This window comes from Nycticebus coucang, chromosome 10, assembly GCF_027406575.1.
Source record: "Nycticebus coucang isolate mNycCou1 chromosome 10, mNycCou1.pri, whole genome shotgun sequence".
Lineage (NCBI taxonomy): Eukaryota > Metazoa > Chordata > Mammalia > Primates > Lorisidae > Nycticebus > Nycticebus coucang.
Genome location: NC_069789.1, coordinates 76,860,467 through 76,882,394, shown reverse-complemented (window position 1 = coordinate 76,882,394; position 21,928 = coordinate 76,860,467). Strand labels below are relative to the sequence as shown.

General features: G+C 39.1%; 2 protein-coding genes across 7 annotated transcripts in view; one reads left to right on the top strand and one right to left on the bottom strand.

Annotated features, from left to right (window-relative positions):
- The window catches only part of TRMT1L (tRNA methyltransferase 1 like), a 40,444-nt gene extending 38,566 nt beyond the window's left edge, over positions 1 to 1,878 (bottom strand). Inside the window, exon 1 of the mRNA XM_053608246.1 lies at positions 1,367 to 1,878. Within this exon, the coding sequence (XP_053464221.1) occupies positions 1,367 to 1,607 (241 nt within the window). The 5' untranslated portion in view covers positions 1,608 to 1,878. The remainder of the gene's footprint in view (positions 1 to 1,366) is intronic.
- Positions 1,879 to 2,123: 245 nt separating this feature from the next.
- The window catches only part of SWT1 (SWT1 RNA endoribonuclease homolog), a 108,377-nt gene continuing 88,572 nt past the window's right edge, over positions 2,124 to 21,928 (top strand). Inside the window, exons 1-5 of one of the 6 annotated variants that reach the window (XR_008383317.1) lie at positions 2,124 to 2,387; positions 7,954 to 8,043; positions 9,728 to 9,805; positions 11,220 to 11,278; positions 16,169 to 16,901. Coding sequence is in view for 5 of the 6 variants with exons in the window: in XM_053608240.1 (XP_053464215.1) it covers positions 2,307 to 2,387; positions 7,954 to 8,043; positions 9,728 to 9,805; positions 11,220 to 11,278; positions 16,169 to 16,901 (1,041 nt within the window). In the remaining variant the exon portion in view is untranslated. Of the gene's footprint in view, positions 2,388 to 7,953; positions 8,044 to 9,727; positions 9,806 to 11,219; positions 11,279 to 15,456; positions 15,833 to 16,168; positions 16,902 to 21,928 lie in introns of those variants that run through there. The other 5 variants (XM_053608240.1, XM_053608242.1, XM_053608241.1 and 2 more) reach the window with 5 other exon arrangements.

The window sequence follows — 21,928 nt, the reverse complement described above, 5'->3', positions numbered from 1 at the left end:
AAATAATTTTTAATATGATTTTAATGCATTTCAGATTTCTCCATCATTACATGTTTGTCCTATTAATACACTTGCAGGCTTCTTAAACAGTATACATTCTTCAAATTATGTATTTGTAAATTTCGGAATATATGAATAAATCTTTCCAAACAAAAGTATTTTTGCTGGTGGGAGATGAAAAAAGCATGCATTCCCTAAAGCTGCAGAACCACTTCTGATTAATGTAAACAGATAATATTCTGGAAGTGAGGTAGGAGGCTACTTAGAAAAGTTTAATACCATCACTTCCCTTCCCACTGACTGTAGTTGTGAGCAAAGCAATAATTGGCCATATTTTGCATTTATAAGCTTTTATGATGAGAAGGGGACTACATACTGACTTTGGCTTTCCTATGATCAGCTCTATTTTTAAATCTGTAATAAAAATATGTTGTTTTTGAAGTAGCAAAACAACATTAAACTATAACTATCTGAGTGTTTTAACGTTATACTCAAAACCAGTCTAGAAGTAGGAAGGGCAATGGATTAAGATATTTGTAGTTATAATTCAGAAAGAGCATAAAGGTCAATTTACCGACCTCAGAATAATTTGTTACAAGAACTTCATGAAATCTTTTTTAGACCTTACATTTAAAAATGTCCAGAAGTTCCTTAAGTGTTACTCATCCATATTTTATATTCTTAGTATTTAGAAAACATGCAAGCACATTCAGAAGCAGAATTATATGGGTTGTTAATTTTCAACCGTCAAGTTCAGATGGAACGGAGTACAAAACTGAACTGGTGTTTACGCATGGGGGAAGATATCCATAAATTTAGTCAATTCTTTCTTAAACTACTTATCGGTCTCAAATTATTTTTGCAAGCAAGCTGCTAAAGGAAATAAAACGAGAAAAACCCATTTCTTGTGTATGTCGAAGAAAAAAAGCCAGTTGACAGTAATGATTTCTTAATTTTGGAAGCTAGGATCTAGTATCATAAACAGGTTGCCTCGGTGAGTATATCACATTTGAAGGACACAGTTAACTATGGCTTACTGGGTCGAGAGGGAAACTACCAAATTAGGTGTAACTTCCTATTTCTGGACCATAAAAAAACCTCCGTTAACCAAGAAACCCTTAAACTGACTATTTCCATCTGCAGCACCCGTGGCCTCCACATAACCTTCACCGTGATGGGAGATGCCTTCTCCCACTCTACATGCCTGTTTACCCGCTACCCAGGTCCCCCCTTCCTCCCTCCATTTCCCTAAACCTGCCTCTCCCCGTAAAAACCATCCCTGTGAAGAAAGGCCTCTCCTACTTCCCAGCAAGGCGCACTTTCTCCTTTCTCCTGAGGCAGAAAAATCTGGGCCTCCTGCACTTACTGCTTTCAGCCTCCTCAGGGGCAGAGGCTAGGGACGGGGACAGGGCCGGAGCCTGGGCCAGGGCAGGGGCTGGGGCTGGAGCCGAGGCCGGAGTCGGAGCCGGAGCCGAGTCCAGAGCCGAATCCGGGGCCGGAGCTGGGACCCGAGCCGAGTCCGGGGCCGGGGTCGGGACCTGGACCTGGGCCACCTCCACCTCCTCCTTCTCCAGGGGCAGCAGCTCCTCCTCCGCCATATTCTCCATAGTTACCGCCTCCGTGCCAGGCCCTCCCAGGGACCAAGAGGGGGCCACGGCGGGGTGAGAGGACTGACGTGAATGCCCACTGGGTTGGATCCAAGGAGTGGGAAAACAAATGGGGAAGGCGGGATGCGTGCAACAGACAAAAGGTGAAGAACCAGTGACCAAATCCTGCTAGTAGTACAGCAGAAAGTCAGATGCAGCGATTCCAGGTCCCCGTCCGCTTCCCCTTCCCCGAGGCGTTACGACGCCGCCCCAAACTGCGTAGAAGCGTACTGGGGCGTCCAATGGGGTAAGAGAGTTCCGTTTCCACGGTGCGTCTCCGTTCTACTCGTACTGCACCCCCCCCCGAACAGAACAAGACTACAATGCCCAGAGTGCACTGCACCTCCCGGGGCGGGGCCTAAGTTCCGAGTCCTCGGGGGCCGAGGAGGGGGAAGCAAATGCCAAACTAAACAAACGCCCCGGAGCGTTCAGCGGCAGGCGGGACCGGGGCGCGGAACTACATTTCCCAGCGGGCGTCGGGTTCAGGGGGCCCTTACACGTGGCCTAGTTCTCTGGAATCGCCACCTTAGTGGGCGCTGATGAGGTAGCGACTGGGCGGGGGCCGGTGCTCGCTTTCCTCCCGCCCCGAATACCCAAACAGGCGACCGGCCCGCCAGATTAGAGGCTCGGGAGTCACTCGAGCCTGAGCGGCGCGACTGTATGAGCGGATCCGGGTCGAGCCGGCTCGGTGGCGGGTGTGGTTTTGGCCAGGACTGTCTCCGTGGTTGCCCCTCGCCCAGCGTAAGTATCTGGCTCGGTTCTTGCGGCCCTGATGGATGGTGGCGGTTTACGAGCCTCCGCAGCTTGCCTGTCCATCCCGCCGACTTAGTTGAGGTCTGCTGTTCTTTTCGCACCGTCGCCAACACCGCACTGGAACACTCTTTTCCTTTGTTTTTGTTTTTGCTTTAGCCTTCATTTTGCTAGTATTGGTAGCGCAGTGGTGTGGCTGTAAGCATCCGGTGGACAGGAATTGTGGTTTTTTTTTTTTTTGCCCAGTTTTGCGGTGTCTTCAGTCTGTTAACAACCACAGCGCTGACCGTGTAGAGCTTCGGGTCACTTGGTAATTGTGTTTCTGATACTCCAAGACAGAAGCCAGTGAATCCATTGACACCTGTACTTATCTCGCCTTCATTCTATGGGCTTATTTTGCACTCAAGCCTCTCTTGTTCTCTTCTTTTTTTCTCTCTCCTTGGACCCCGCTCTCTGTGTCCTGTACTTTTTGATGATAAACCCCCTAGGGCAATGGTGTTGGTGGTGGTGGGGGCTCGAGGTTTCTGGCTTCCCTGCTTGGGACTTGTCTGAATACAGGGAGCAGAGAAGGCGGGGGAAGGAAGCCCCCTTTAGTCTCAGGTACAATACACTTTTATTTGGTTTTCTTAGTTAATAAAACTGGTAAATACCTGTCTTCTCCGTGTAGAAATGGAGAAGTTTATGAAAAACTGTTTTCCACTAGTTTATGGAAATAGTTAAATTCACAGTTGGGCTTTCAGAGTAGTAATTATCTTTTCCCTGTCTTGTTCCAAGGATTCCATCCCAGAGGGAGAAAAGGTATGACAAAGTATAAGAATTTCGATGAAATGCATTGTTTAGAGGCAACTAACTGGTTATATCTAGTTAGTTGGCACTTTGAAACTCTTACCTGGAAGTTAACTTCTCCTTACCCTCCTCATAGTTAGGAAGTATATCTAGAGGGTTGTTTTTTTTTTAACCTCTCTGCTGTTGAAAGAGAAACAAATTATGCCTGTGAAGCTTCTGTGAATTATAGTACTAAAGGCATTTTAGTGCCCCACCTTTTAACTACTGGTTCTGGATTAACAACAGCTTTACAGTCGACTAAAAGTGGGTAATAACACTAATTCTAATTTGTAGAAATTAGAATTTAGAATTCTATGAAGAATTCTAGAATTTAGAATATTGTGTCAGTAATTTCAGAATCCAATTGAGCACTATCAGATATTCCTGCTCAGATTTATTAAAAGATAATTTTTCACCTTATTTTTAAAGGAGCAAAAACAAAAAGCAACCAATATGAACTTCTTAAACTACATATTCTTCAAATGAGTTAAGATGAGATTTAATTTCTATAAATACGTAAAATTTTTCCCCATTGGATCAAAAACTTTTAATCGCTAGATCAGACAGTAATATTCAGAAAATGAATCCATGTGTATAAACCAACCTATCTAATTGGTAATCGTAAAGGCTTTTGGCTTCCATTGTTCAAAGATCTATGTGAAAACAAGATAAATAGCACTACATAAAGATGTACTTATTGAAATTATTCTAGTAAATAGTACAAAATAAGAGAAAGGAGCCTGGTATGTTAGAAATTCTAGAAATTAGAATTCGTGCATCATATAAGAATCATTGATTTTTTTATTTCTGAAAGACTAGATGGTTCAACTGAAAGCTATATGCGATATGTTTACCTCATCGTTTAATACCATATGGAAGCCAGAAGACAAAAAGGGTTAGATTTTAGCATGTGGATTCTATGGGAATTTTAGCCTGATTTTCTAAGCATGGCTTTTGCTCTTGAGACATCCTAAAGAAGTTATCTTTAAAGTCTGATGAATTGTGTTAATCGAATATATTTCTCGTTTATTGCTGATGCATAGTTATCTCAAAAGGTAGTGACTTATAACAATAATAAATATGTATTATCTCACAGTTTCTGTGGGTCAGGAACTCAGAAATGTCTTTTTGGTCTGCTCTGGGTCTCATGAAGTTGCAGTGCCATGGCTAGTGCCAGATAAAGTCTTGACTAGGAATTAGCTACAAGGTCAGCTTCAAAAGTAGCTCATTCACATGCTTGGCAGTTGGTTCTGGTTGTTGGTAAAGAGGCCTCACTTCTTTGCTCGTGGGCCTTTCCATTGGCTGTTGAAGTGTCTTCAGGGCAGCTGGATTTGCCTAGAAAGAGCAATCCAAAACAGAACAAGGCAGAAATATTGATGTTTTATATGATTTAGCCTCCTACTACTATATGGCAATATCCTATTGGTTACACAGATCAGTCCTATTCATTTTGCTTGCATAATGAATGTGATTACCATGCAGCAGGATCATCTGGAGCTGTCTTAAAGACTGGCCAGCACAGGAATTCTTCCCTCATTTCATTTGTTTTGATTTCCATAAAATATATAAAAAATTTTAAAAATTGTAAAAAATATAAAAAATTGTAGCAAATGTATAAATGTTTTCCCTTAGTTTACTATCTTCTGTGTACTTTTTCAATATCTCTGTGGGTAAGAGCTTTAAATTAGCATTATTTTGTATTCAAAACAACATCATCTGTAGGCCAACAGGGATCAGTTTAAATTGTAAAAGGATATAACCAGTTAGTTGCCTCTAAACAATGCATTTCATGGAAATTCTTATATTTTGTCATACCTTTTCCCCTCTGGGATGGAATCCTTGGAACAAGACAGGAAAAAGATAATTACTACTCTGAGATCCCAACTGTGAATTTAACTATTTCCATAAACTATCTTACAAAGTAAAATTTCTTGGTAATTTAGAATCTATTCTTAGAAGTTTGTAAGTTAGAGTTTAGTGTAGGATGACATGCCTGAGCAGGGTCCATTGACAACAGCCTGGATTCCTCAACCCCCACCAGTACTGAACACGGTACCTGTGGGACACCACCAGGGTCAGGAATGTTCAGCTGTTTAGATACAGATCAGTAGGTTACCAAACCAGTGCTGGAAACAGCCTCAAGGTTGGGATTGTTTGATGGTTAGGTAGATTAGCAGTTTAGAATGGGGAAGTTAAAGTTTACCCCCAAGCATTATGCCCCTTTCTTTTTTTACTTTCGATCCCCTGATGTTTCTTCTGTTTGTCTTTCCCTTATTTCCTCCTCCTTTGACTTTGTAAAACACCTTTTGAATTTGGCAATGTGGTCCTAGTTTCCTGTTACCTATTACTAAGTTTGAATGTTCCCTGCTTGCTGCTCGCACACACTTTGTGCAGCTCAAAGACCCCTGAGGTCTTCTTGGGGTGGGGCACTTCCTTGCTATTTGTTGGCTTGTGAAGCTGCTTGCCTCTCAGAGCCTCATAGGTTATGTCTTTGAAAATAATTGACTGAGATTTGCTGCTCTCACTGTTTCACCCCAGGAGCAGAATGACAACAGAAGTCTAGTTTGAACATTGATTTATTAATTTTTGTTAGTAGATTTCCTGTTAGCTATTGGCATTTTTTTCTCCTCATAATCATCCAAGCATTCTAAATGTTTGATTTAGTATAGTTGATCATTCTTTTTTTTTTTTTTTTTGTAGAGACAGAGTCTCACTTTATGGCCCTTGGTAGAGTGCCGTGGCCTCACACAGCTCACAGCAACCTCCAACTCCTGGGCTTAAGCGATTCTCTTGCCTCAGCCTCCCGAGTAGCTGGGACTACAGGCGCCCACCACAACACCCGGCTATTTTTTGGTTGCAGTTCTTTTGTAGGACTTTATTTACTCCGATTATGATTGACCAGGGATAATTGGAATTGGTTGGTTTCTAGCCTTTGTTAGACTCATAGTTGCAATATGGGCCATTACCAGCGATTGATTCTTCTTGGGGGGGCTTTGCTTCCAGATCCCCTTTATATGTTCCTGCCGTAGCAGACCTAGCAGTATTGCCAGTCTCTGGTTACTGCGTCCCAGCACAGGATGCTGCTGGCCCACACTAATTTGAACAGTGTTTTTGACTATAGGGTGTGGCCATGTTTGTATTACTGGTTTTTTTTTTTTTTTTTTCTCTTGTTAACTAACTGTATTTATTTGGTCCACAGCTGGGCTGCAAAATTTAGACTAGATAGGAGGTGGACAGAAGAACTGCAAAGAGCAAGAATTGAAAGTGGCTCAGAATGAAAGAGTGAATATTCTAAGGAAAAAGAATTCTCTCATTCATTTATTCATCAGGCATCTATAAGCACCTTCTTAAGTTTTTTATTTGTAGAGACAGAGTCTCACTTTATGGCCCTGGGTAGAGTGCCGTGGCCTCACATAGCTCACAGCAACCTCCATCTCCTGGGCTTAAGCGATTCTCTTGTCTCAGCCTCCCGAGTAGCTGGGACTACAGGCGCCCGCCACAATGCCCAGCTATTTTTTTGTTGCAGTTTGGCCGGGGCCGGGTTTGAACCCGCCACCCTCGGTGTATGGGGCCAGCGCCTTACGGACTGAGCCACAGGCGCCGCCCCCACCTTCTTAAGTTTTTAATACAGCATACTGTTCAAGGTGCTCAGGATCTGGTAGAAAGACAATTACATAAGCAAGTATTTATTTAGATCCTGCTATGTAGCATCATGTGCAAGGTGTTTTGTATATACATTATTTCATTTGAATCCCTCAAAAACCCTCAGGGATAGATTATCTATTTTATGTATTATGAAACTGGGGCTCAAAAAGTGTATGAGATTTGTCCAAAGGCTTATTCACTGAGTTACAGATGGTGTGTTGGGAAAAACGAAAAGACTAATTGGTTTTGAAATGTAGGTAAGATACAATATAGTAGTCTTCACAGACAGTTGAAAATGGTGGTCTGATGCTTACAGGAGGTCACTGCTCAAGGCGTAGTTAAGAGTATTTCTGAGGGCGGGGCCTGTGACTCAGTGAGTAGGACATGGGCCCCATGTACCAAGAGTGGTGGATTCAAAACCGGCCCTGGGCAAACTGCAACAAAAAAATAGCCGGGTGTTGTGGTGGGCGCCTGTAGTCCCAGCTACTCGGGAGGCTGAGGCAAGAGAATTGCCTAAGCCCAAGAGTTGGAGGTTGCTGTGAGCTGTGATGCTATAGCACTCTACTGAGGGTGACAGGGTGAGACTCTGTCTCTAAAAAAAAAAAAAAAAGTAATAATTTCTGAAAAGGTGATAGATGAAGCTAAAGTAGGGGAACAGATCATCAGGAAGGAGAATGTAAGTGAAGAAAGTTGGAACAATGAGAGTTATCTTGAGAATGTTGAAAAAATGGAAATCATTTTGTTAAATTCTAATCTTTATATAAACTGAAAGCAGAAAATATCTAATTATTTTTTTATTGTGCTAAAAAAGCACATATTTATTTTTTTTCCTTAGACAGTGTCTCAGTGTTGTCCAGGCTAGAGTGAGACACAATCATAGCTCATCCTGCTCCAGCCTCCACAGTAGCTAGGACTACAGCTGTGCACCACCACACCAACTATTTTTTTTTAATTTTTGTACAGATGGTGTCTTGCTCTGATGTCCAGGCTGGTCTCAAAAATCCTGGTCTCAATCCATCCTCCCAGAGTTCTAGGATTATAGGTGTGAGCCTCATGTGCCTGGCTATAATGTAACTGTTTATTTTAGCTCTTCAAGATGTTCTGCAAAGAATCTTGTGGGAAGAAAGAGAAGTCTCCGAGAAAAGGCACCACTTCATCACCCTACTTTGGTGAAAAAGTAAGCATTTTGATTTACTGACCTAAAGATCCCTTTTTTCTTTTACAGTTTATTTTTGTTTATTAAGAAAATATACTTTAGTGTTAAGTTATGTAAATATTTTGTTCTACTCAGCTGACCCAGGAGAAATCCTGTTCTTTTTTTGTATTTTATTTATTCCTTGCAGTTTTATGAGGGTGGGTATTATTATCCAAATCAAATAGATGAAGAACCGGAGGCTTAGAGTATAGTTTCTCAGAGGTAATTTGCTTAGCATTCCTGACTTCAGTTCTACGCGGTCCCGCCCCACCCACCCCGCCCACTTCCTCTCATTCTTGGTAGTAACTCACCTTTGAACCACATTCCACATTTTCTTCCTTTTTCATTTCCTCAGCATTGGCTAGGATTGCCCTCTCTTCAGTCAGAATGGAAAACAGTATGTGGGGAAGGCTAATAGTAGGGAAGACATACTTAACATGTTCTTTTCTCTATTACCATCAGCACACTGCCTTAAGAAGTGTCTTGGGAGATGAAATTTAGGATATCGTATTAATACAGCTGGGTATTGTCTCCAGAAAGAAAACTGCAATGTGATTGATGTAACAAAAGCAAACAAAAAAACCATGTAATCTGTTGTATTATATACTTTCTGAATAGTCTATATAGTTCATTCTCAGAATTAGATAGTATGTGTGCTATGTTACCACCTTCAGATGAGAGACTAATTTGGCAAAGGTGAATATTCACTAAAGAAGTAGTATTGACAAAGAAGTTTCTTTGGTAGCAGGTTAGTTTATAAGACTTTTTCATGACCTGGGTAAAGTATTCTGGATATCATAGTACCTTTTGGTATTTATTCCTTGCTTATTAATTTTTTTTCCTTGAGATAGAGTCTTACTCTGTCGCCCTAACTAGAGTGCAGTGGTGTCTTGATTGCTCACCGCAACTTCTAACTCTTGTGCTCAAGTGATCCTTCTGCCTCAGGCTCCCAGTTAGCTGGGACTACAATCATATGCCACTGCCTCTGGCTACTTCTTCTATTTTTGGTAAAGATCGGATCTCCCTATGTTGTTAAGGCTAATCTCAAACTGAGCTCAAGCTATCCTCCCACCTCAGCTTCTCGGAGGGCTAAGATTACAGGCATGAGCCACTCTACCCAGCTCCTTTTCTTATTAACTTTATAGTTACTAGTTTTGTCTTCCAAGTACAACGATAATGGGAAAAGGGACTCTGCAGCATGGCCATATGGTACTTTGTACTATTTATATAACGCCCTCCTCCAATTTGCCATTAATAACTAGCAAGCTGTTTGCAATTCTTTCTCATTAACATTTTTTATTTGTATAAATTTAAGTGGTACAAGTGCAGTTTTATTACATGGTTATATTGCCTAGTGGTGAATTCTGGGCTTTTAGTTTACCCATTACCTGGATAGTGCACTTTGTACCCTTTAAGTTATTTCTCACCCCTTATCCTCTTCCTGCTCGACTCTGATTCTGAGCACCTAGGCTTCTGATTTCTAGCTGACTCTCCCTTCCTCTTGGCAAAGTTTGTGTATCTTTAAACATTGTTGACCATTAAAATTCATTATTAAATGGGAATGTTGATTTATAATAATGATGAAATAATGTTATTTTTATACTGTACTTTATTTACTTTATTTAGTGCTTTTTTTTAAACTTCCCCTCCACCATGACATTCTTAGGACAAGAAAGAGAAAAAGACCTCAGCAAGTTCTGCTAGTTCAGCTCTAAGATCAGTTCCATCAGAGAAGAGAAAACTGGTACGTGTTTAGATACCATAACCAACTATGTTATTTGTGTTAAAATTTTAATTTACAATTAGGATTCCTCCCACTACTTTTCCATAATTTTTTCTTTCTATTATCCTTGCTTTTTGATAGCCAATAGAATGAAAACCAATGTTGGAGTTTTTCTTTCTTCAACTCACTAAAAAGCTTTTAAGTTCTTTATTTCTTGTGCTGGTAGACCCTACCGTATGAGATTAGACAGCATGGGTATAAATTTAGACAGTTTTTAAGTTGTATGTCTTTATAAGTCTCCTTTTGAGATAGTGAAGGCAGATAGATTTCCAATTGCATTTTCACATTTGGAAATTGAGATCCAGAACGTTAAATGAATTATCCAAGGACACAATACTTAATACAATAGCAGAGCTAAGTGTCCGGGCCTGCGATGCCATGTCTCTGGCCCTGACCCAGGGCCTTGTCCGAGCCAGGCTTGGCAGGTTTATTTTCTTTCTGCTGACTTTATACTAGTCATCCTCAGCTTCTTAGACGTGCTAAGCTTTCTTAGCTAAACATGCCTTCTTTTATTTTTAACCCATATATCAGTCTTTAGGATATATTTTGCCTACCTGTTTTTCTGGGCACCTTTCATCGTTTGGTGGTTGAAATTTTGAACTCTTTTAGTACTTATTTACTATTCTTCATGGACACTGAGTTATGTCCTTATATTAGGTTATTTGTACATATCCATATTCTTCCTTCGTCTTTATCTTTTTACTTTGTTTTTTTTACAAACACAGTGGGATGTCTTTTTACTTTGCTCTAAGCTTTTGAGAACAGGGACTGCTATCTTATGTGTCTCTTATCTTTCTTGTGCCTAGCCTTGTGTTCCCAGAGTACATAGACAGACTGATACTCGGATAAATCCGGTTTCAGATGATAGCTCTGCTACTAACTTGCTTTGTGACATTCAGGGAAATACCCTGCTCAGTTGTAGCCTTGGGTACTTTAGCTGTAAAGTAGGGATAATGATAAATCTGCCTCACAAAATTATTGGAAGGATTAAGTAAATTATGTCAGCTTTCTCAGTGATAGAGCTGTGAAAAAAATACTGTCTGTAGGGCGGCGCCTGTGGCTCAGTGAGTAGGGCGCCAGCCCCATATGCCGAGGGTGGCGGGTTCAAATCCAGCCCCGGCCAAACTGCAACAAAAAAAATAGCCGGGCGTTGTGGCGGGCCCCTGTAGTCCCAGCTGCTCGGGAGGTTGAGGCAAGAGAATCGCGTAAGCCCAAGAGTTAGAGGTTTCTGTGAGCCGTGTGACACCACGTCACTCTACCAAAGGGCGGTACAGTGAGACTCTGTCTCTACCAAAAAAAAAAAAAAATACTGTCTGTAACAAAAGTTCGAGGTACAATTTATATTTTCTAAATAATAGACTTTTTTAAATTTCAGAATTCAGATCATACAGATATTCTGTACTATCGAACAAATAGGAGACAAGAATTGAAAAGGTAAATTTTCCCTTTTTCTTATCTTTATTTTTTGGGTTTAGAAAATATTTAGACTTGAAAAAAATTTTTTTCGCTTAGATTAGCACTATTTTGCATGCAGATATCTCTATCTGTATCACAGATTATGATAATTGACTTTTCTTAAATTTGATATAAATTTAAGAAAAAGTGAGTAGAACAAAAATCTATCAAAACTCTCTTGTTTAAAAAACACTCAAATAGGGGTGGCGCCCATGGCTCAGTGGGTAGGGTGCCGGCCCCATATACCAAGGGTAGTTGGTTGGAACCTGGCCCCGGCCAAACTGCAACAAAAAAAATAGCCGGGCGTTGTGGCGGGCGCCTGTAGTCCCAGCTACTTGGGAGGCTGTGGCAGGAGAATCTCCTAAGCCCAGGAGTTGGAGGTTGCTGTCAGCAGTGACGCCATGGCACTCTACCAAGGGCGATAGAGTGAGACTCTGTCTCTTAAAAAAAATGAAAAATAAAAAAAACCAATCAAATAAAATGTAGATTTTTATTTCAAGTGATTTGATTTTGGCACATAAGGTACATAACTTCATTACATATGCTAGTAAAAGAATTTGTGAGGCTTGGAAGTTTTTGTATACATCATTTTTATATACTACCTGTGAAAAGAATATGTATCTTATTGAATTAATATGGCTTTAAAGAGTATTAATTATCCAGCATGTAGTTAGAGAACTTGGGGAATGATGGTAGGAATACTGTAAATTATTTTTCTCTAATTCTGGTTTTTTCCTATATAATTTTCAAGGATTTTGTGGTAAAATAATTTCTTGCCACTGAAGGGGTTAAATAAGTATAAGATGTATAATATGTGCCAAAAGTTTGATCAAGGCTTTGATCAAAAGCAAGATCAAGGCTTCCCTGAAAATAGGGAGTTAGGGAAAACAATTATAACAATTAAAATGGCATTCCCAGTTTCAGTTCAGTATCTGCTAAAAACAAAAAACAATAAAAATTCAACTTACTTCTGACTCTTCTTCAGTTCTTTTTTTTTTCTTTGTGTTTTTTTTTTTTTTATTGTTGGGGATTCATTGAGGGTACAATAAGGCAGGTTACGCTGATTGCAATTGTTAGGCAGAGTCCCTCTTGCAATCATGTCTTGCCCCCATAAAGTGTGACACACACCAAGGTTCTTCAGTTCTTTTTAATCATCTCCTTCTGGTTTTTTTTTTTTTTTTGGGTGTGTGTAAGATACTTACTTTTTTTTTTGAGACAGAGTCTCAAGCTGTTGCCCTGGGTAGAGTGCTGTGGCGTCACAGCTCACAGCAACCTCAAACTCTTGGGCTTAAGTGATTCTCTTGCTTTAGCCTCCCAAGTAGCTGGGACTACAGGCACCTGCCACAACACCTGACCATTTTTTGGTTGTAGTTGTCATTGGTTGGCAGGCCTGGGCTGGATTCGAACCCGCCAGCTCTGGTGTATGTGGCTGGCACCCAAGCCGCTTGAGCTACAGGTGCTGAGCCTGTTGAAGTATATTCTATCACAAATTTCATGTTATCTTGACTATCACTTGCTAAATTTTTAAACTAGATTTTTGATGCCTTTTGGACTGAGAGCCTCTTTAAAAACATTTTAAGTTCTGAAACACTACTCAACTTTTCATTAGTTACTTTTTTGTTTAAAGGCACATCTTTAAGTCCTTGATCACACATCCATGTATAAAAGAGTTAAGTATAAATAGACTTTTGATCTATATACAGTTGTCATATAGTCTTTGGAAATAAGAAGAAATAATGTTATTGAATTCTTTCAAGACTAGAATTTAAAGTTTTCTAAGGGTGCATTGAAGTTTAGCTTTGCTTCAGTATTCAAAATTTGTTGTTTGGCTTCAGCCACTGGAGCACCGAATCTTTGCATGCTTACCTCAGTAACATTTACTGTGCCTGAAACCCAGGTGTGATCAGTGTTCATGCCATTTTGTGGGTTACCATCATACCATACTATGCTAACAACATCAGTAATATGAACAAAGCGTGTTGTTAATATCTGGATATTCACTTTCAGACATTGGTAAGTACTCTAGATGCAAATTTTAGTGAAAATTTTCTTTAGCCAAAGAAAACTATATGAAATGCAAGATATTTTAGAATTTCCTGGTCATGTATTTATACAAAATATTCAAAAAGTATGGTGGGAACTATTACATATTTAAACGATAATTTGGACAAAAGGAAGCTGTCATACTGTGCATTATAGACATTGATACCAACAGTGCAGCATTTCTAACAGCCACTGCTAGCTTACAGAGAAAGTGGTTCATTTGCTGCTGTTGTTTACTTGTTGGATAAGTAAACAAATATTTCCTTCAAGGTTATAAGTCTTAAATGGTTTATAGAATTTTCCATAAAAATCTCTCTGTAATTCAGTTCCTGGGAAGCTTGCAAACAGTAAAAGCTAAGACGCAGATGAAAAAAATTGGAAAGAATTTTGATTTTTTACTGCACTACTACCATAATTTCTGTTCCATGGTTTAAGTATAAATAAATGTATTGGGCGGCGTCCCCACATACCGAGGGTGGTGGGTTCAAACCCGGCCCCAGCCAAACTGCAAAACAAAACAATAGCCAGGCATTATGGCAGGGGGGGCCTGTGGTCCCAGCTCCTGGGGAGGCTGAGGCAAGAGAATCACCTGAGCCCAGGGGCTGAAGGTTGCTGTGAGCTGTGCCGCCACGGCACTCTACCGAGGGCGACAAAGTGAGACTCTGTCACTAAAAAAAAAGAAAAAAAAAAATGATGAGAGGCACCTGTGGCTCAAGGAGTAGGACACCGTCCCCTACGCCAAACCAGGTTTGAGCCCAGCCCTGGTCAAAAAAAACAAACACACACACACACAATGTATTAGCAGTAAAAATATAAGCCAAGATAACAATCTGAAGTCTGCTTTTCAAATTCAGAAAGTTTTCAATACTCAGTGCTTTCAATATTTGGAAAGCATTTCTTTAGTTGGTAAATGCACAGTTTCATGTTTTGGGATTTCTTTGATAAAAAGGTATATCATTATCATTAGTTAAATCATTAAGTCTAAGAGTTGAAGAGGAAATAAATTTTTACCTCAGTTACTATTAGAGAGATGGTAATATTCCATCAGCAGTACTCATTACTGGCAGAAGTAGCCAAAATAATACCTTATTCTTAAAAATTGACCTGAGTTGGGCGGCGCCTGTGACTCAGTCGGTTAGGCGCCGGCCCCATATACCGAGGGTGGCGGGTTCAAAACTGCAACCAAAAAATAGCTGGGCATTGTGGCGGGCGCCTGTAGTCCCAGCTACTTGGGAGGCTGAGACAAGAGAATCGCCTAAGCCCAGAAGTTGGAGGTGGCTGTGAGCTGTGTGATGCCATGGCACTCTACCGAGGGCCATAAAGTGAGACTCTGTCTCTACAAAAAACAAAAAAAAAAAAAAAAATTGACCTGAGTTGAAAGTGTATATATAATTTAGTATTGTAAATGTGTTTTATGATGATCAATAAAGCAGTCTGACAACAGATGATGTTAAGAAATTATTGTTTCTGTGGTATCATATGCTAAAATATTTGTTACTAAATTTTTAAATAGTCTAATGATAATTAAATTTTTGACAAAATTTCACATTTATTTTTATATCCCAGGAATTCAGTGTAAGATAGTGATATTTAGCTTCAGCCAAATGTTGATTTTAATGCTAAATCATTCACAAAGAATAAATGTTTACTAAATGTCTTTTATCTGAAAAGACCTCAAAACTTTTAACATTTTGGGTTGCAAATATAAAACTGCATTATCTCAATATAGCATTTGACAAAACTAATTGGTAAGAGGTATTCTACCTGATTTTTTCCTGCTATAAACAATTCTGTATTGAGTATCTTCTTATATGTTCTTTTAGTTCATTTCTGATTTCTTTTACCCTGGTATAGATTGCTAAAATAGGAATTAGAGAAGTCAGAGAGTCCGAGCATTTTTAGAGCTTTTAATTTACATTGTCAAATTCCTTTGTAGAAAAGTTATATCATTTTGCATTTACACCAGAAACATACAAGAGAGTCCATTTTACATCCCCTTGCCAGTGTTTACCATTATCATAAAATCTGCTTATTTGATAGAAGAAAGTGGTATGTTACCGTTATGTCTGTGGTTACTAATAATGTGGTTTTTTTTTTTTTTTTTTTTTTTGCAGTTTCTGGCTGGGGCTGGGTTTGAATCCGCCACCTGTGGCATATGGGGTCGGTGCCCTACTCCTTTGACCCACAGGCACCACCAGAAGTCAAACTTTTTTAAAAATGTTTTTTAGCTGTTCCCTTTTTCTCATTAATTTTTCTGTTTATGCCTTAATCTAGACTGTTAGTACTTTTTGAAGACCTTGTAATCTGCTAAGGCTAATAAGCTATCACATATGTGGCAAATACTACTTCTGCGTTCTTTTAATTTTTATTAATTTATTGTTAATTTTTTAATATGCTAAAATTTTAAAGGAAATAGTCATGTACTGCCAGTATTGTCCTTTGTTATTTCTCTCTCTGTTAAATTTAGGAAGTTCTCTACTAAGAAATCAGGTAAACATTCCCTTTTTCCCTTCTGGTTTTTAAGGGGTTAACATGAAATTTAGTAATTGTGATAATTGTTTTATACTAAAGTGTTTAATCCATTTGGAATTTATGTTGTTATGTATCATATATGGCTGTAAATTGGTCGATTTTTCTTCCAAATAGCAAACCAATTACTCTAATGCCATTTGTGGAGTAATTCTTTCTACTTCATTCTTAGGGGTAGCCATGTCTTTCTTTTTATGAAGTTTAATGTTGCACCAGTTTTGTTATTCCTAACTAATATGATATGATGCTACTTTATGCATAATGTATTGTAACCTAGGTTTCTGTGCTGCTTTACAGATTGAATGTTGAAATTGATGCTCTCAAAAAGAGACCAAAAATCAGTTCTTCATCCCAAGGATCTGTTAAATTCCAAGAAACATCATATTCAAATGATAATCAAATTATTTCAAAGAGTCCTTCTTCAAATGGAAATAAAAAAGATACAAGTAAATGTATAGATTTTAAACTTAAAGATATCAAGTTCACAAATGTTAGGAGTAAGTTTGACCATGGAATTAAAAACCTTAGCAGTCCTATGATTGCTAGTGATGTGAAACCTCAAGCTGAAGGCCAGGCAGATGAAAAGAAATGGATGCATTTACGTGCTCAGAGGGAGAAGATGAAAGAACTGAAGAAAGAAAGGAACCGTAGATTTAGAGACAGTTCTGAAAAATATGTCTTGGAGAAATGCAAGAAAAATCAAGTTTCTCAGGATTATAATTCCAACAAGATAATTAAGGAACACCTCGAATCTAGAAGGAAGGTTAGTGCCAAAATCCCAGTGAAATCCCGTGATTCCCTCCAGAAGCCTGTAGAAGAAAATGTCTTCAATTTAGATTTTAACAAGTTAGAGACTAAGCAGGAAAAAAAAGAGCACCTGGAAAGTTCTGAGGTTTCATTAAATTTGTCTAGGCACAAAATGGAACATTTATTTTCAGATTCCATGTATAAGTGGACTCATAAGTGGAAAGGAAAATATTGTGAGCATCAAGGAAGTAATGATTCAAATTGTAGTGAAAACCTAACCCAGGTAAGGTAATACAAAATGAGGAATGTTGTATTGCATTGCAGCAATGAATTTATTAACATAGTTGGGTTTTTAGTTGTTTCTCTTATCAGTAATAATTACAGCAGGTTGACTCAAATTTACTTATGAAGATAGGTGTTGGTTTCTTTATTTTACTTTCTTTAATTCCAGATTCCTTAGAAAGATAGCTTGGGAGATAGCAAAGAATCATGATAGAACGGAATGTATAAAAATGTGAAAAGAAGCAGTTGTAGGGAGTCCTTTGTAAAAAGCACTGTAATAGTCTCTTAGGCTCTTCAAGAGCCTGATACTGGAGAAGACTGAGAGGTCAATGTTCTGCATAGTGTATTCCTTTAACAGGTTACTTTTTATTATGCCACTATTTGTCAGGCACTGCAGTGAAACAGTTTGTAAGAGACAACACAGTCTTTTTTCAGAGACTTACTCATGTAAGAAGAGATACAAGCAGTTTCTTTAACTATGACAAAGTACTTACTATGAGAATATAAAGCAGGTATTGGCATAGCTTTGTATGCTTTGGAGGGATTAGTTAAGAAAGGTTTACTGGGGAGAGTAACATTTAAACATTAAGTAATGAGTAAGAGAGAGTTACTCCTAGTCTGGGTGAAGTGGGGTGTGATGGGAGAAGCAGGGATATTCTGGGTAAAGGGAAATAACTATATGAGGATAGAGATCCAGGATAGAGAATTTGAAACATGTATTTTGCTTTTAAAATATGTAATAGGCCCTGTCTGGTGGCTTCTGCCTGTAATCCCAGCACTTGGGAGGCCGAGGTGGCTGGATTGCCTGAGCTCTCAGGTTCGAGACCAGCCTGAGCTGGAGTGAGACCTTGTCTCTAAAACTAGCTGGGCATTGTGGCGGGTGCCTGTAGTCCCAGCTATTTTGGAGGTTGAGGTAAGAGGATTACTTGAGCTCAAGAATTGGTGGTTGCTATGAGCTATGATGCTACGGCACTCTACCAGGGGTGACAAAGTGAGACTCTGTCTCAAAAGAAAAAAAAAAGTAAAATATGTAATAACTTAGTACTTGTGGACTACTCTGAGAACCTAATCTTTATAGCTTTGTTTTTATGGCAAATAAAATTGTTTACCTTCTAGGGAACTTTTAGAGCTTTAGAACTTCAGAATTTCTGACATTTAGAAACTGCTTATACACAGGAGTAGTTTAGTCTAAAAATCTCTTTTTAGGTATTGAGACAATAGACATGCAGTAGCGCAAGGTATTTCTTAGGAAAAATGGAAGGTTTATAACTATAGATGCCAGAAGAGCTTGAGAGGGAGTATTTTTATTTATTTATTTTTTGAGACAGTCTCACTTTGTCACCCTTAGTAGAGTACCCATGGTGTCATAGCTCACAGCAATCTTAAACTGTTGGGATCAACCGATCCTCTTACCTCAGCCTCCCAAGTAGCTGCGACTACAGGTGCCTGCCACAATGCCAGGCTGTTTTTAGAGACTAAGTCTTGCTCTGGTTCAGGCTGGTCTCCAACCTGTGAGCTCAGACAATCCACCTGCCTTGGCCTCCCAAATGCTGGGATTATTGGTGTGCACCTAGCCAAGAGGGAGTATTTTTAGTTCAAGTGAACTTGAAGGGTTCCAAAGAGGGAAAGAATTGAATTTGTTTTTCTCACTGCTTTCTTAAAGGAAAGAACTTCCAGTTATTCCTCTTGTGTTATAATCACTTCTCTAGAATAGAATGAAAGAAAGGAACTTGAAGTTGCCACTGTGTTCAGTGATCATCATCATTATGTTGCTTGGTGTTTCCCTTGTGCCGTCCATCTAAGAAACAGTATGCAAAATTTCTACAGTGCATTGTATAGTTTCTGTTGGTCTCTGTATAGAATTACTACACAAACCAAAAGAGGTACATAGCAAGAATATTAAGCTGTAAGGGAAGCAATTTTTTCATGGCTAATTTCAGTTATCTGAATTAACTCTTTATAAACTGTTCCTCTGAGAGCAGAATTATCTGACTTAAAGTCAGTTAGACATAAGAGCAGCAAGTAAATATTCTCTTTATCTTAAGTATATTTAGCTTTTTTTTTTTTGGAGATAGAATCTTGCTATGTCAAGAGTGCATTTGCGTCACAGCTCACAGCAATCTCAAACTCTTGGGCTCAAGTGATTCTCTTGCCTCAGCCTCTCAAGTGGCTGGGACTTTAGGTGCCCGCCACAACGCCTAGCTATTTTTTGTTGTTGTTTTTTGTCTAGCAGGCCCAAGCCAGGTTCAAACCCACCAGTCCTGGTGCATGTGGCTAGTGCCCTAACAGCTGAGCTACAGGCACCGAGCCAATTTAGTGTATTACTAACAGTAGATAATCACCTTAATACCATGTTTGTTATTTTGTCTTACATATTAATACCTCAATAGATAATTATTTTCTTACAATAAAGAGAGTACTTTACAAGGAAATAAGGATATTTTCTTAGTAATCCTGTTATTTAGTAATTCTTTTAATGCTTTCTAAAGAAAAAAATACCTCATCTTAAGTTTTATAATCCTTTTATGAAGAACCCTCTCAGTTTACTACCTCTTCCACTGCAAATTAATGTTCTTGAGATTTTTTGTGTGTGTGTGTTTAGTAGACCTGGGCCAGTTTCAAACCCACCGGCCCCAGAGCATGTGGCCGGCACCCTAACCATTGAGCTATGGGCGCCCAGCCAGTTCTTGAGATTTATGGTTTATAGGCCACTTTTTGAAAATAGCATTCTGGCTCGGTGCACATAGCACAGTGGTTACGGCACCAGCCATATATACTGAGGCTGGTGGGTTTGGACCTGGCCCAGGCCAGGTGAACAACAATGACAACTGCAATAAAATAAATAGCCGGGAGTTGTGTTGGGCGCCTCTAGTCCCAGGTACTTGGGAGGCTGAGGCAAGAGAATCGCTTAAGCTCAAGAGTTTGAGGTTACTGTGAGCTGTGACGCCACGGCACTCTACCAAGGGTGACAAAGTCAGACTGTCTCAAAAAAAAAAAAAGAACAAACAAACCAGAAAATAGCATCCCATTGAATTCTTATAAGGGTATGAGGTAGGAATTCATTAGTTTATCAAATATTAATTAAAGGTACCTATTATGTATTGGGCACTGTTCTAGGTGGAAGGGATTTAGAGATTATTAAGATGATCTTTACCTTCAGGAGGTTTCCAGGGTACGTTTGTTGCATGAATATTATGTACCCATTAAAAAGAATTAACTGGGGGCAATGCTTATGGCTCAATGGGCATGGTGGCATCCCCCGACCCCTGACAAGGTGGCGGGTTCAAACCTGGCCCCAGCCAAACTGCAAACAACAAATAGCCAGGCGTTGTGGCGGGCGCCTGTAGTCCCAGCTACTTGGGAGACTGAGACAAGAGAATCACCTAAGCCCAGGAGTTGGAGGTTGCTGTGAGCTGTGATGCCACAGCACTCTACCGAGGGTGACAAAGTGAGAGACTCACTCAAAAAAAAAAAGTTCAAGGCTAGCCTGAGCAAGAGCAAGACCCCTAAAAAAAAAAAAAAAAAAAAAAATTAACTGGATCTATAAAAGCAATCTCAAAGTGTTAGCTAGGAAGTGCTCATAGGTGAAAAAGAAAAGTGTAGTAGAATATAATTTGATTACATTTTTTGTAAAGTGACTAATGAATCCAATCTGGGGTGTCCAACCTTTTTTCTTCTTTGCTATAAGAATGAAAAAATAAAATAAAAATAAATAAATATTAAAAAGAAAATTAAAAAAAAAAAAAAAAGAAAGACATGTTTATACTAGGTGGTAAAAGGTTCCTGAGAGGAGTGGAGGTACAGAATGGTGCTGTTTTGAAGGTAAGAAAAAAGAGGAAGAGAAAGCCAAAAAAGAGGAGAGAGAAAGGAAACATAGTTTGTTAAGAAAAAAGCACTCTTAAAACTTTTTTTATATATTTATGCATTGTTATACATCTGTTGTTTAAAATCTCAACAACAACAACAACAACAGAAGTATTCTGGTTCATTGAGTGATGAAAACAATGAGTGACGCTCCACCTAGATCCTTTCCTGATTCTTGAAGTTTGAGCTTCACTACAATTTCCATTCCTTCGGTTTCTTTTTTTTTTTTTTTTTTTTTTGCAGTTTTTATTTTTTGGCCGGGGCTGGGTTTGAACCCGTCACCTCTGGCATATGGGGCCGGCGCCCTACCCCTTTGAGCCACAGGCGCCGCCCTCCATTCCTTTGGTTTCATCTATCCTAAATGCAGCGGCTCTCAACCTGTGGGTTGCTACCCCTTTGGGGGTCGCCTAAGACCATCCTGAGTATCAGATATTTACTTTCCGATTCATAACAGTAGCAAGATTACAGTTATGAAGTAGCAATGAAAATAATTTTATGGTTGGGGGGGGTCACCACAACATGAGGAACTGTATTAAAGGGTTGCGACATTTAGGAAGGTTGAGAATCACTGCCTTAATGGCAAATCCAAATTTGTAAATGGAATTCAGGATTATTTCTGAAAATAGTTTTTCTGGACAATGTTATGATACTGGGAAAAAAGTACATTCAGATAAATATTTATGAATAAATTCCCTTAATTTTTTTTTGTCTAGTTGTAATAGTTTGTGAAATATAATTTAAAATTAAAATATGCTAGTTTCAGTGTCCAAATAAGGATGTTACTGGTATTCTATTTAGAATCTGGCCATACATGGTAATTTTTAAAATAATTTTGCTTGAAATGTCTTACAGTAGTAAAGAATATGTATATGCTTGTGTGTGTGTATAACTGTGTGTAAAAAGAAGTTACCAGGGAGGCAAATGAGGAAACAAATATACCTTTACTTTAGTGAAATAATTATAAGAATTATAATTATGTCAGAGTCCCAAGAACTCGGTGCAGTGTTAGTAAAATCTCTGGGTGATTTAATGAAGTTTTCACTAAGATGCAGATTGTTAAATTCCATCATTAAGGGTATGTAGGGTGAAGAATAGAGTGCTGTCTAGTCAGGGTAGAGGGCCAGTGTGTGTAATGGAATAGAGTTGTGAAATTCCATGGCAGGG